Source organism: Cydia fagiglandana, chromosome 10 (genome assembly GCF_963556715.1).
Source record: "Cydia fagiglandana chromosome 10, ilCydFagi1.1, whole genome shotgun sequence".
Classification (NCBI taxonomy): domain Eukaryota; kingdom Metazoa; phylum Arthropoda; class Insecta; order Lepidoptera; family Tortricidae; genus Cydia; species Cydia fagiglandana.
In genome coordinates, this window is record NC_085941.1 from 20,859,118 (window position 1) to 20,872,785 (window position 13,668).

Sequence of the window (13,668 nt, forward strand, 5' to 3'; positions counted from 1 at the left end):
TGCCGCGAAGGTATTGGTCAAATTTTCTAATTCCATAAAATATTGCTAGGGCTTCGCGGTCTATGACAGAATACTTTGACTCTGCGGGTCGGAGTTTTCGTGATGCGAAAGCGATTGGTTGTTCAATATTATTCCTCATGTGAAAAAGCACTGCTCCGACGCCCTTTTCTGAAGCATCACAGGCTAGATAAAGTGGGCATTTGTCATTGAAAGCTACAAGTGGTTTAGAATGTACAATCATTAACTTAGCACGTTCAAAAGCCTCAGCTTCCTTGTCGGTCCATTGCCATTTCACCCTGTTTCCAGTTAGTGCGTGAAGATCAGCACAGACGCTGTGCAAGTGTGGTATAAACCGCTCATAGAAATTGACCAACCCAAGGAATGCTCGTAGCTCCTTGGCATTAGCTGGCGGGGAGGCTTTGGTGATGGCTTCAATCTTTGATTTTGTAGGGCGTACTCCATTTTTGTCAATTGTGTGTCCAAGATATTCGACTTCTGGCTGTAAAAAGGTGCATTTCTTTAAATTGACTTTCAATCCGGCTTGTTCCAGTCTTTCGAATACGGTACGTAATGTTTCAAGGTGGTCTTTGTCATTTTTCCCTGTAACCGCAATGTCATCAAAATAGACTGCTACATTTGGCAATCCCTCTAGAAGCTTGTCAAGGTAATGTTGGAATATTGACGGCGCCGTCGAAATGCCAAACGGCATTCTGTTGTAAACGTAGTATCCTTTGTGTGTCGATATTGTCAGGAATTGTTTCGATTCAGGTTCAATTTCAAATTGTAAGTACGCATCTTTTAGGTCAATTTTCGAGAATTTCTCACCATCCGCTAGACTCTGGCGTAGTTGGTCAAATAAAGGAACAGGGTGTGCGTGTGTTATAAGAACAGGGTTAAGTGTACTGCGGAAGTCACCACAGATTCTGATCTGGCCATTGGTTTTCACCACGTTAACTGTCGGCGTTGCCCACTGAACCGGAGTTATATTTGGGTCTACTTTGGTTATAATTCCTTCTTCGACCAAACGATCTAGTTCAACTTCAATGTTTTTCTTCATTGAAAATTTAATTGATCTGACAATGAAAAGTGAATTGACAGACATGACATATGAAGACCGTCGATAATGTGATATGTGGTATGAAATGAGGTTGTAACAAATGCAATCAAATACTTACAGCTTAAAAAAGACGAAGGATTACATAGCATTCCAATAAACAATTAAAACATTGTTTGTTGACATAGATATAAGAATATATACAGATGCCTTCCAAGCGAGCTGTCAGTGGGACCCATAGATATAAGAATATATACAGATGCCTTCCAAGCGAGCTGTCAGTGGGACCACTTTTTGTTTAGTGTACGATTAACAAAGCGACCCACTTTGCTGTAGCCATGTCGATAAAGTCATATCGATAAACTACCGACATTTCTTGCAATTTTAATTTTACTTCAAAGGTTTAACTATACCTAAAATGAACAAAAACGCTTTTTTTCTTTATTGTGGTTATCAGATCACAATTTTGTAGTCACGCCCCAGGAGAGAACCAAGGGAAAGTTCAGATATTTAATTAAAATACATAAATACCTATTAAAATAGGTGGTCCGCAATAATTGAATTATTTTATTACATTATAATATATTCATTATCCATTAGCATTTCAATTATGTTTATGTTTAACGAAGATATTGAAGCTTCAATTAATCGCTATTTGGTTCCGCTGTGTAGCGTTTATCGATATATAACATGATTAAAATCGACTTTTCACATGCCTAAAAGAGCACACATATACGTTTTTGCGCACACATGCACAACCCGGGTCGCCTAAAAAGGGGCCACTTGGATTTGAAGTCCATCTTGTCAACAGTATAGTTGTCCTTTTTTGACAAATGGCATTTTAAAAGAGCGAGGAGAGAGAAATGATACTATACTGGGTCAACCAAATCTTGTCAGTAGCAAACGGCGGAAAATTTGAAAAATCGCGGGTTAGCAACACTGTGTTCGAATAATTCGAAAATCGCGTGTCATCTGTGTTTTATCTGTGGAATGTGGATCGTGAATGACAGCCATCATCTTGTTTGTTTACAAATGGTTTACAATGTTTACATTCTGAATCGATTCTATTTCAAGAGATATTTCTGCTGTGTCACCATTAAATACCAATATATTAAACAAGACTGTGCTTAATTAAAGCTAAGGTGCCTACAATGCCTACAGTGCCAACTGAGAAATCTAATAAAATATGAAAATCCAGTATGACATCTACCTGCTGAAGCAATGATTTTATTCATACATTCTTGTTTAACGGCATAGTCCACTTACAATTTTATTTTGAGATCTTCAAATTAGTTAATCATTTTTATCAACATCACACAGCGCTTTTAAATTGTTCGTCCATACGTATTAATAACAATTTCAAACATTTTCAATAGAGAATCCGCGAGTGACAATTTGAATTGACGTACGTGACAAGGCGCGCTCAGCGGAAAAAAAGTTTTGGTTCGATGTACATTGTACATTGCTGCTTTTCTTAGCGCAATACTACTCTTTGAGTGTTGCCCTACTTTAGTTTGCTTTACATTGCTACTGACAAGATTTGCTTGACGCACTATAGTTGCTGCGCCGTCAAATAGAACAATAAAGGTAGGGGCCTTGGTGGGACCACTTTTTGTTTAGTGTACGATTAACAAAGCGACCCACTTTGCTGTAGCCATGTCGATAAAGTCATATCGATAAACTACCGACATTTCTTGCAATTTTAATTTTACTTCAAAGGTTTAACTATACCTAAAATGAACAAAAACGCTTTTTTTCTTTATTGTGGTTATCAGATCACAATTTTGTAGTCACGCCCCAGGAGAGAACCAAGTTCCCTTGGTTTCCTTTCCAGTTTAGATATTTAATTAAAATACATAAATACCTATTAAAATAGGTGGTCCGCAATAATTGAATTATTTTATTACATTATAATATATTCATTATCCATTAGCATTTCAATTATGTTTATGTTTAACGAAGATATTGAAGCTTCAATTAATCGCTATTTCGTTCCGCTGTGTAGCGTTTATCGATATATAACATGATTAAAATCGACTTTTCACATCCCTAAAAGAGCACACATATACGTTTTTACGCAAACATGCACAACCTGGGTCGCCTAAAAAGGGGCCACTTGGATTTGAAGTCCATTTTGTCAACAGTACAGTTGTCCTTTTTTGACAAATGGCATTTTAAAAGAGCGAGGAGAGAGAAATGATACTAGTTGCTGCGCCATCAAATAGAACAATAAAGGCAGGGGCCTTGTTTGTTGACATGACCGGTATTGACATTTTATAGTGCGGTGGTATTGAACCGGTGAGTTGTTTGGTTTAAACTTTAATATTTCATTTAAGGTTTATGTAGATCGATGGTAAAAATATTTCTAAAAATAATGAGACGGTCTTGCCTCCTGTACAAAACAAAGCCCCACACAAAAAGAGAATTCAAATTAAACGACTTCGAATACTTCGATAAATGTGCCATAAGGCCATAAGGCATAAAATTCATGAAACTTACTTTATTGTTTAGAATTTAGTTAAGTTATGTTAATTGTTTTGAATTCAGGCTATATCATTAATGATTTAAATTTTTAATAAATTATTATCGTATAGGAAGTAACTCAAAAAAATTGGAGCAATTGCTGTGACCATGTTAAAAAAATTGAAGACGATTATAGGAATAAAGGTCCTATACAGGGCGTCCCACGGCTATGCCACATGGAGGGAAAGTACCCTAAATATTGTAGATGGAACATTTTACTGAAAGAAGACATTATTTTAATTTAAAAAACAATTTAAACTGCATTCATAGATTTTTAAATAATTACATGGTTGAACCGGGAATCGAACCCGCCGCACGAGAAAAAAAATCACCCTGTAGCTTTATCATACCGATCGAAAGGCTTGATCATTAGGATTATTTTTTGCTAAATAACATAGTGTCGGAAATAAAAGGAAGCCCATGAATTTTAACATTTTTAATTCAAAATTAATCAATTTAATTTATCAAATGCTCAAAATGTAGTCTCATTCTGTTGAATACAAAGCCGCACTCTTTTGATTATTTCGCTAAATTTCACATCAAATGTTAAAATTCATGGTCTTCCTTTTGTTTCTGACACTATGTTCTTTAGCAAAAAATAATCCTTATGATCAAGACTTTCGATCGGTATGATAAAGCTACAGATGATTTTTTTTCTCGTGTGGCGGGTTCGATTCCCGGTTCAACCATGTAATTATTTAAAAATCTATGTATGCAGCTTAAATTGTTTTTTAAATTAAAATAATGTCTTCTTTCAGTAAAATGTTCCATCTACAATATTTAGGGTATTTTCCCTCCATGTGGCATAGCCGTGGGACGCCCTGTATAATCGAATTGGAGACTGAACGTTTTATAATCGAGGTTGGTGGTCCTGAAAGCGACACTACATCTGATGAAAATGAGACTTTGTCAGAGTCAGAAAACGAAGAATATATAAATATTGAATATTTAGAATCAGATTTTAACGAATAGGTAAATTGAAAGAACCGAATTCTCTGTAAGCAATGTTTTGACATTATACGAGTATCAACATGAAGCCAATGCCCATTACCCCGACTATACATGACGTACACACATTATTGCTTGGAGGATATAACCAATGGAGATGCCATGTCTAAAATTTTCGGTACAAAATAGTCTGCCGTTTTTTGCGCGGGAGGGGAACATCAAATGTATAGGTACGTCATGTCAGATAAACGTCAGTCCATACATATGGTTGACCATTGGCCGCCTATTTTCGACAGAGGGGAACGCCTGTTAATGGCGGCTCCATTGTTAATTACTCCGAGCATTATTGCCATACGTAAGCTGTTTGCAACACTATCTCAGGGTTAAATAAACTGTTGTCAGGCTTTTAACACCACTTTGCTGTAGCCATGTCGATAAAGTCATATCGATAAACTATGGACATTTCTTGCAATTTTAATTTTACTTCAAAGGTTTAACGATACCTAAAACGAACAAAAACGTTTTTATTCTTTATTGTGGTTATCAGATCACAATTTTATCGTCACGCCCCAGCAGGGAACCAAAGGAAGGTTCGGATATTTAATTAAAATACATAAATACCTACTAAAATATGTGTTCCGCAATAATGGAATTATTTTATTATATTCTAATTATTTATTATTCATTAGCATTTCAATTATGTATATGTTTAGCCCCCTCCAGACTGTGCGCGTGAGTCACGGGCGAAGCCGCGAACGCAAGTGTGGCGTCGATTTCGCAGATTGTTCACGCCTTCGCGCCTTGTTCTCCGTTTTTTGTCGGTATTTCGACCCGCGTCAAAGGAGACGCGAAGCGCGAACTTGCAAGACTCCACATTACACAATATTTTGGCTCCTCTGTGGCAAGATAATTATGAATTATATTATGATTATATTATATTAAGCAGCTATATTTTACGGTTTTACAATAAAACAAAATGGAAAAACAGCTAAATCACGTATGATGCCATAGATAACTAACAGTTAAACTCGATCAGCTGATGCTTTTCCGCCATATTGCCGCAAATCAAACTGCGAAATCGCCGTGAAATGTGCGAGTGTGGAGTCTTACGTCAACTTCGCGATATGTTCGCTCCGCGACGTCACGCCGCGATTCACACGCATAGTCTGGAGGGGGCTTTTAACGAAGATATTGAAGCTTCAATTAATAGCTATTTAGTTCCGCTGTGTAGCGTTTATCGATATATAACATGATTAAAATCGACTTTTCCCATCCCTAAAAGAGCACACACAAGGCCCCTACGTTTTCTGTTCTCTTTGACGGCGCAGCAACTAGTATCATTTCTCTATCCTCGCTTTTTAGGGTTCCGTACCTCAAAAGGAAAAAACGGAACCCTTATAGGATTACTCTTGCGTCTGTCTGTCTGTCCGTCTGTCACAGCCGATTTTCTCCGGAACTACTGGACCAATCAAGTTGAAATTTGGTACACATATGTAAGTTTGTGACCCAAATACGGACATGTAACGTAAACAAATTTTAAACATGGGGGCCACTTTTGGGGGATAAATGAAAAAATTAAATTTTTCAAACTATATCTTGTTACATATCAAATGAAAGACCTTATTGTAAGAATCTCAAATATATATTTTTTATAATTTTAGAATAAACAGTTTAGAAGTTATTCAAGAAAATAGGCAAAAAATGACCATTCCCCCCTTATCTCTGAAACTACTAGGTCTAAAATTTTGAAAAAAATACATAAAATAGGTCTATACCTATAGATGACAGGAAAACCTATTACTTAGAAATGTACAGTCAAGCGTGAGTCGGACTTAATTACAGTTTTTGATCCGATCCCTACGGATTTTCTAAAGAGATTTCACTCACGTTTCACATAAAAAATACATTGTTAACAATGCCGGATTACTTAGAGTAGTAGTTTTTTTTTTTTATTATGAATGGGCTTACTCATGGCCACAGACTAGCCGAGGCGTAGACGTGGCCTACGATGGAGCGAGCTCGCCCAGAAGGTGCCTGTTCACTCTTGATTTGAAGGTTGCCGGGTTATAAGAACACGGAAATATAGACGCCGGCAAGGAATTCCATTCCTTGGCAGTGCGCATAAGGAAAGTAGAAGCAAAGCACTTCGTGCGAATTGGTAATAATTAGATTCTTAGAGTAATTGGTGATAATTTTAAATATTTAACGGTCTTACCTACTTACGAGTAATTGTAAGGTCAAATTAAAAATAATGTTTAAAAAAAATGTTAAATTGAGAGCTAGCATAAAGTTTCTTGTACTCGTCGACTTTAATGGTTGAATTAATAAAGACTTTGTAACCAATAAGCAAAACAAGCACGTGCTTAGGGCACCACGTTCAGGGGGGGCACCAAAATGCCAGGTTGAAAAAGGTGAACAAATTTTAAAATTAGGGACAGACACATCGTTTTTACCACACGATGTTTTTTAGCTGTCCAAAAGCTAATTTGCAAAAATCATCAACATCATCATCATCATTTCAGCCTATATACGTCCCACTGCTGAGCACATGCCTCCTCTCATGCGCGAGAGGGTTTGGGCTATAATAATAATAATAATAATAACACCATTGTTCCGTGATGGGAAAGACATACAATAATAATAAAATCATTTATTTCAGGCAAAGCCCATAAAAGTGTTAGTATCTGTACAAAGCAAGACTTAAGACTATTGTTAATAAAATACAGAGTCACAAAACACACACACAACCGGATGAGCATAAATTCATTAAAACAGTCAACAAAATACATGTAAAAATAAAATAAAATAATTGAATTGCGAATTACAGAAATAAATTAAATTAAAAGCATTAAAATAATAACAATAGAAGTTAAAAAATCGATCGACAATAAAAAGAATTCAATAAAAATTAAATTAAAAAAGGTTAAATAGTAATTATAATAAAAAAATGTCATCAATTAAAATTAAAAAATTACCAATTATAATTTACGAATGTCAAATGAAGGCCGATCCATCTTTTAAGCATGGGTGAATCCCACCTGTCGGCAAACACCCTTAGCTATAGTCCCCACGCTAGCCCAATGCGGATTGGGGATTTCACATACACCTATGAATTTCTTCGCAGATGTATGCAGGTTTCCTCACGATGTTTTCCTTCACCGAAAAGCTAGTGGTAAATATCAAATGATATTTCGTACATAAGTTCCGAAAAACTCATTGGTACGAGCCAGCTAGGATTTGAACCCACGACCTCCGGATTGAAAGTCAGACGTCATATCCACTCGGCCACCACTGCTCCCAAAAATTGCTGCAAAAATAATGGCGCGTAATTCTTAGGGGAAACAATCGGTACCTAGCAGTAGAAGAGTCGTGATTACATGCATAGGTTCGATTTCAACCCACTCTTTTGCGGTTCGGCGTTAGTCTTATGCGAGGCCTTCTGCCTTACGGCAAAGTTGATCTTCTGCCTTAATTACATGAAAACAACCTCGCTGAGACCCTTAAATATCGAGCCCTATGCGAAGCTAGGCTGATAGAAAACTGTCCCATCCCTTCACTGTATGAAATCCTGGATTCGCGCCTGGTTGGGACTAAAAGTAAAATTGCGTTTTTATATTGCCGCCTTTATCTACTGACAAGATCTGCTTGACCAATTTTAAGTACCTATATTCTGGCAAGCCAGCTATGTCCGTGGATTAAGGTGGTAAATTTGAATCTCCCACACTCCCTTTTTCTACTTATAATACAAGGTCTGCAGTATACACTCAGAGTAACACGATTGTGAAAATCGTATCTGACGGGCATACAGGACAGGACCATTACATTTTGCCCACCCTGTTGCTACGCTGGTTCAATATTTATATGTACTTGGCAGTGAGTTGGTAAGTATTAGGTCCTGCACCTGTGATACGACATATGTGGTGTAGTATTGGTATCAGTGATCAGACGTAAATCATGAATTCAGTACGTGTTTTAAAGGCTGATTAAATATCCTGTGAAATGCAACACAATGGGGAAAACTTTGAATAGTACTTATGTAAACTTTATTTAACAGTAATTAAATTTTTTTTTGTTTTATATTATAATATTCGATATTCATATTGACACAATAAATTATCCCTTGTTTTGCAGTTTGCTTAATTGTAACTGTAGAAAAATGTAGAAACATCTGTTCAGACTTTGGTCACGTCACGTACTTACCCACCTCTATTGAGACAAGAACTTATGTTATGCTGTCGAAGTTTCCAGAGTTGCAAAATGACCACATGGGAAAATTTCGGAAACTTCTTATATTTTTGTATGAGAATCGAAATTTGCCTGATTGTGTTTTGATTAGGAACGACTACATACCTACAAGAAAAGTAAATTTGGCTTTCGTAGATCGATCGATCCCCACAGTATAAGCTTTACCTAGGTACCTACCTTTTAACCGCCAGCCATTTTTGATCGAGCGTGCTCGTGTCGCCACCGACAGTAATAGTAGTTACCACGCAGAGTAAGGTTGGCATAGTTACGGGAGTTATAAATGTGCTGTAAAAACCAAATCAGATTTTTGTCTTATTTATCAGACTGTGGCGAAATGAGCTGGATATGTAATGTCTTATATATCAGACTCTGGCGGTTAAAGGGTTAAGGCTTTGTGTTGTGCATTCATAATTCAAGAACAAATATTTTTCATATACGAGGGATAATATAAAGGCCCTTTCCAGGACTCGAACCCGGGCGGGACTTCCCGCTCCGTAGGCCCTTCCAGGCTCACTGTTGTCACTACTGACTATTAGGCTAGAATTATTTTTAAAGCATTATTATCGTCAACTCGCACAGGTAAAAAGAATACCATAATCCATACTAAATTTACGGTGGGGAACAAAAAATATGTGAGACTGTGACAAGGACAAACAATAATAGCGCTTTCGCTGCTACTCCTACTGAAAGTTACATAAGATCGTATCCCGTTCGGTCATTTCCCCCCACCCCTCATGCCAGATCCAGTTATATCCTAAATAGGAATAGTTTGTTTATTTGTTAGATATAAGAACTAGGCTGAGCAAAGTACGAAAATCATTTTTGGGGCTCTGTACACGTTGCTACAATAAGATACTCGACCATATTGTGAATATGTCAGGAAACAAGTTCAAAGCTGTAATTAAAGATACTTTAATAGAGTAGTAGCCGATTTAACTCACAAAAACGTATGGTTGGATACCTTATCTACAATCAGAAGTGGCATTTAAGTTTAATTTTAATATACTTGTTTATTATATAAATAATTTTATTCATTCTCTACAATTTTTGACTTTCAAAAAAAGTTCTGTAAGAATCTATTTTGAATATAAATAGTATGATTATGCATGATGACTGTATTAAATAAACGTCGATACACCTGCGGAAACTTCAGTCTTCACTAGTCCCGAGTCTTGTGGCAAGATATCTCGGTACTCGTGAAGTAATGACTTACTTTCTGCACTAGCATCGGAAGTTACTGTTTCTAACGGTCGAGGCATAGTGCGTAGTATCTCGTTTACGGTCACTACCGCTGCTCCACGTTGATAAATGACCACGGCACCCTCAGGGAAGAATCGGCTCGAGAAAGTCACCTCGCCCTCTCCGCAGAACAGCTCAATAGAGCTCGCGTCCACAAAGATTCTCCATTTCAGCTGCCCGCGCCCTGCAGGTCTCCAATCCGTGCGACGAATACTGTCGGAGCCTCCGCGGTCCAGCGTCACCTTGCCGTTCGCTGCATCGTAAGATATCGTCACTTTGACATTTTCCGATTCAATGCACAGTTGAAAGTTTCGATAACCATCGGCAAGAACATTGACTTCTCCGGCTTTGTCACTCAGAACATAATATCCATTTATCGTCGAAACTTGTCTTCCCCTGATGCTAGAAACTTCTGCTATGGGTATCTGTACAAGCTTGCCGTTTAATAGTCTGAGCTCTCTAGGTATAGTCATAATACCAGTGAAACCATCATTGGCTTCAGGGTAATTTCGGTCCCACATATCAAACCAACCTACCACGATACGGCGTCCAAAATTATCTAAAGTGGTCTGAGTAGCATAAAAGTCGTGTCCGTGGTCGAGCTCCACAAACTCCGACGTCGGAGTAAACTTAAGAGTGGAATAGTCAAAGTCGCCAATTAGGTAACCCGTTTGGAATAAGTTTTGATATCTGTCCCCCGAAGGCTCAACACCTTGAGGCGAAAACAGAAGCACGTATTTGCCATCTAGTTCAAAGAGGTCGGGGCATTCCCACATGAATCCGAAAGTGCCGTTCGATTGCGCCAGAACAGAAACGTAGTTCCATGAAAACTTATCGTTTGAAGAGTAAAGAACGATGCTGCCAATGTTTTTACTAGTCGGATTATAATAATCATTCAGAGAGCTACCCAATACCATGTAATATGTACCTTGGTGTTCCCAAACTTTAGGGTCTCGTATATCCGGCGTGTCTATATAACCAGTGATGATGGGGTTGTTCGCATATTTAGTAAAGGTGACGCCGTCCGTACTCCAGGCTAGGGCTTGACGGTTCTGGTGATCGGGTGTCTTTCCTGGGTATTTTACATTTCCAGTGTAGAACACGTATATGGTGTTATCTTCGACTAGAGCGCTTCCAGAAAACACGCCGCATGTGTCGTACGGCTTATCAGTGCGCATAGCGATCGGTTGATGTTCCCAATGGAAGAAGTCTTTACTTTTCGCATGTCCCCACTGCGCAACGCCGCAATCGACGCCGCTGTGCGGATTGTGCTGATAGAACAGATGGATCTCGTTGTTGAAGACGCAGAATCCGTTGGGATCGTTCATCCAGCCAAACGGCGGTGCCAAGTGGTAACGGGGGTAATACCTATCTTGCACCTGCCCATGAGTATAAGACACGAATAGGAGTAGAATTACCTTGAGTAAATCCACCATCTTGGCTCTCGTTTGAAACTTCTGTGTGGCCGAATTTTATCGCGCTGCAACTTTTATACCCGATTGATCGCGTTTCGCGACGCAACCTGCGAGTTTACACAGCTGTTCTACTAAAGTCGCTACACGTGTATTCAACCTACCTAGCTACCTACTTAAACGACATTTATCTTTTTCATTGCGTGCTAAATTTTATCTCATTCGTCAATTTAAAAAATACTGCGTTGATTTTTAAGGCTCCGTACTTCAAAAGCAAAAAATGGAACCCTTATAGGATCACTCGTGCGCGCACGACGCGTCTGTCTGTCTGTCTGTCCATCTGTCACAGTCTATTTTCTCCGAAACTACTGGACCAATTAAGTTGAAATTTGGTACACATAATATATGTATGTGGCCCAAAAACGGACAATATGTAACGTAATGAAATGAATTTTAAACTTTGGGGTCACATTTGGGGGTTAATGAAAAAAAATAAAATTTTCCTAAATATATCGTGTTACATATTAAATGAATGAGTTCATTATGGGCATCTAAAATATATATTTTCTATAATTTTAGGATACACGGTTTAGAAGTTATTCAAAATAAAAGACCATTTCCCTCCCTTTATCTCCGACAGAAAGTTCATCACCTATATATAACAGGAAAACCTATTAGAAATGTGCATGCAGTCAAGCGTGAGTGTGACTTAATTACTTACTTAGCTTTTGATCCGACCCCTATTATTCCACTCACGTAGGTATATTAACATAAAAAAAATGTTATAAATTGTGCAATGTACGGAACCCTTGAAACGGGAGTCCGACTCGCACTTGGCCGGTTTTATTTTTGTGTAAATGAAAAACAATAAACTATTATAAAATTTAATATACTCTAGACTTTTCTCCTCAAATGACTAAGTTAAGTACTTACATTACTGAGTTTTCTAAGTTTGTAGGCCGTTTGGCCATATAAAGGCCCCGGTATACAATGGGCCAGCGTGGACCAGTCTGGGGGACGCATTTATGCATTAGAGGGAGCAAGTGATATTGCTATCTCATTCTACCACATGGCTGCGTGCGTCCCTTGGAGTGGCCGGCGCTGGCCCATTGTGTGCAGGGGCCTTTAGGAAGGTTTGTATTTGTTAGGTACAACCCATAGGTACAACCATCAATATTTGTCAAATATCAAAGAGAAAAGAGAAAAACACCGTGTAAAACTTTTTTACAAAAAAAGAAACCGACTTCAAAAAGGTCGGCATATATATGTACTTAAAAATGATCTTATATTTTTAAGTACATATATATGTATGCGTTACAAACTGATATGATATGACTGTTTGAAGTCGGTGCCAAGCCTAATTTTGGAGCGTACTATGACTGTTGTGATTAGATCAAATTTTTAAGGATGTAGGTAAAGCCCGACAACAGTTTATTTGACACTCGCCATTTTGCGGATTTTCAATGCTACCTACTAATTTCTTTTACTGGCAACAAGTAGGTACTCTTTGATAACGAACGTTGGATGTCATCGAATGTCACCGATGTAAACAAACGGAAAATATCTACGAATATATTCAAATATAAACGGTTTTATTACAAAAATGCCAAAAAAAATTACCAAAGATGCGAAAAAAATTGTAGTGAATGTGTGGGAACACTCGACTGACATCATGTGTTTTGGCAGAAACACGGAATTGTTCTGAAAAGAACAGTTTGCGATCAACTGACACTCTGCGATTAAACAGAGAAACATGACGTGCCCTGACAAGGGCAGTTTTATGTTGCTCTGAGAAGAGCATTTTACGTTGCCCTGATAAGGGCAGTTGCGTGCTCAGAAAAGAGCACTTTTATATTGTCCTGAGAAGGACAGTGTAATATCCGGAGCCTGCAGCATCCTCGTCGATCTCGTCGTGTCTTCCAACCAGCGAGCACGTAGCAGCGGAGCGAGGCACGGCGATGCGACGACACGATGTTAACTCCACGGCGGCCGGCGAGCGAAAGGACACGCGCCGCCGGCGAACTCAGTTTTATTACAGCGCGGCACGCGCCGCGCCTGCGCAGTGGCACGCGCGCGCCCTCTCGCTTGCGCCCGCGCCCGCGCACCGACTATTCTCCATCTCACTCTTTTGTAAATACGTCTCTTTCTTTCATTTCTCAAATTGTGTATAAATATCGTGACTTTTGTAAATAAATTATTCCATTCTTGTACATAGCAACAAGCGTTTCACTTCTACTTCTACGACCT

The 13,668-nt window shown here is 38.4% G+C and overlaps 1 protein-coding gene across 1 annotated transcript; it reads right to left on the reverse strand.

Moving 5' to 3' along the window:
* Positions 1 to 9,888: 9,888 nt before the first annotated feature.
* Positions 9,889 to 11,430, reverse strand: LOC134668363 (sucrose-6-phosphate hydrolase-like). The gene has a single exon (XM_063525843.1). The coding sequence runs from the start codon at positions 11,335 to 11,337 to the stop codon at positions 9,889 to 9,891; it is 1,449 nt and encodes a 482-aa protein (XP_063381913.1). The 5' UTR covers positions 11,338 to 11,430.
* Positions 11,431 to 13,668: the final 2,238 nt, after the last annotated feature.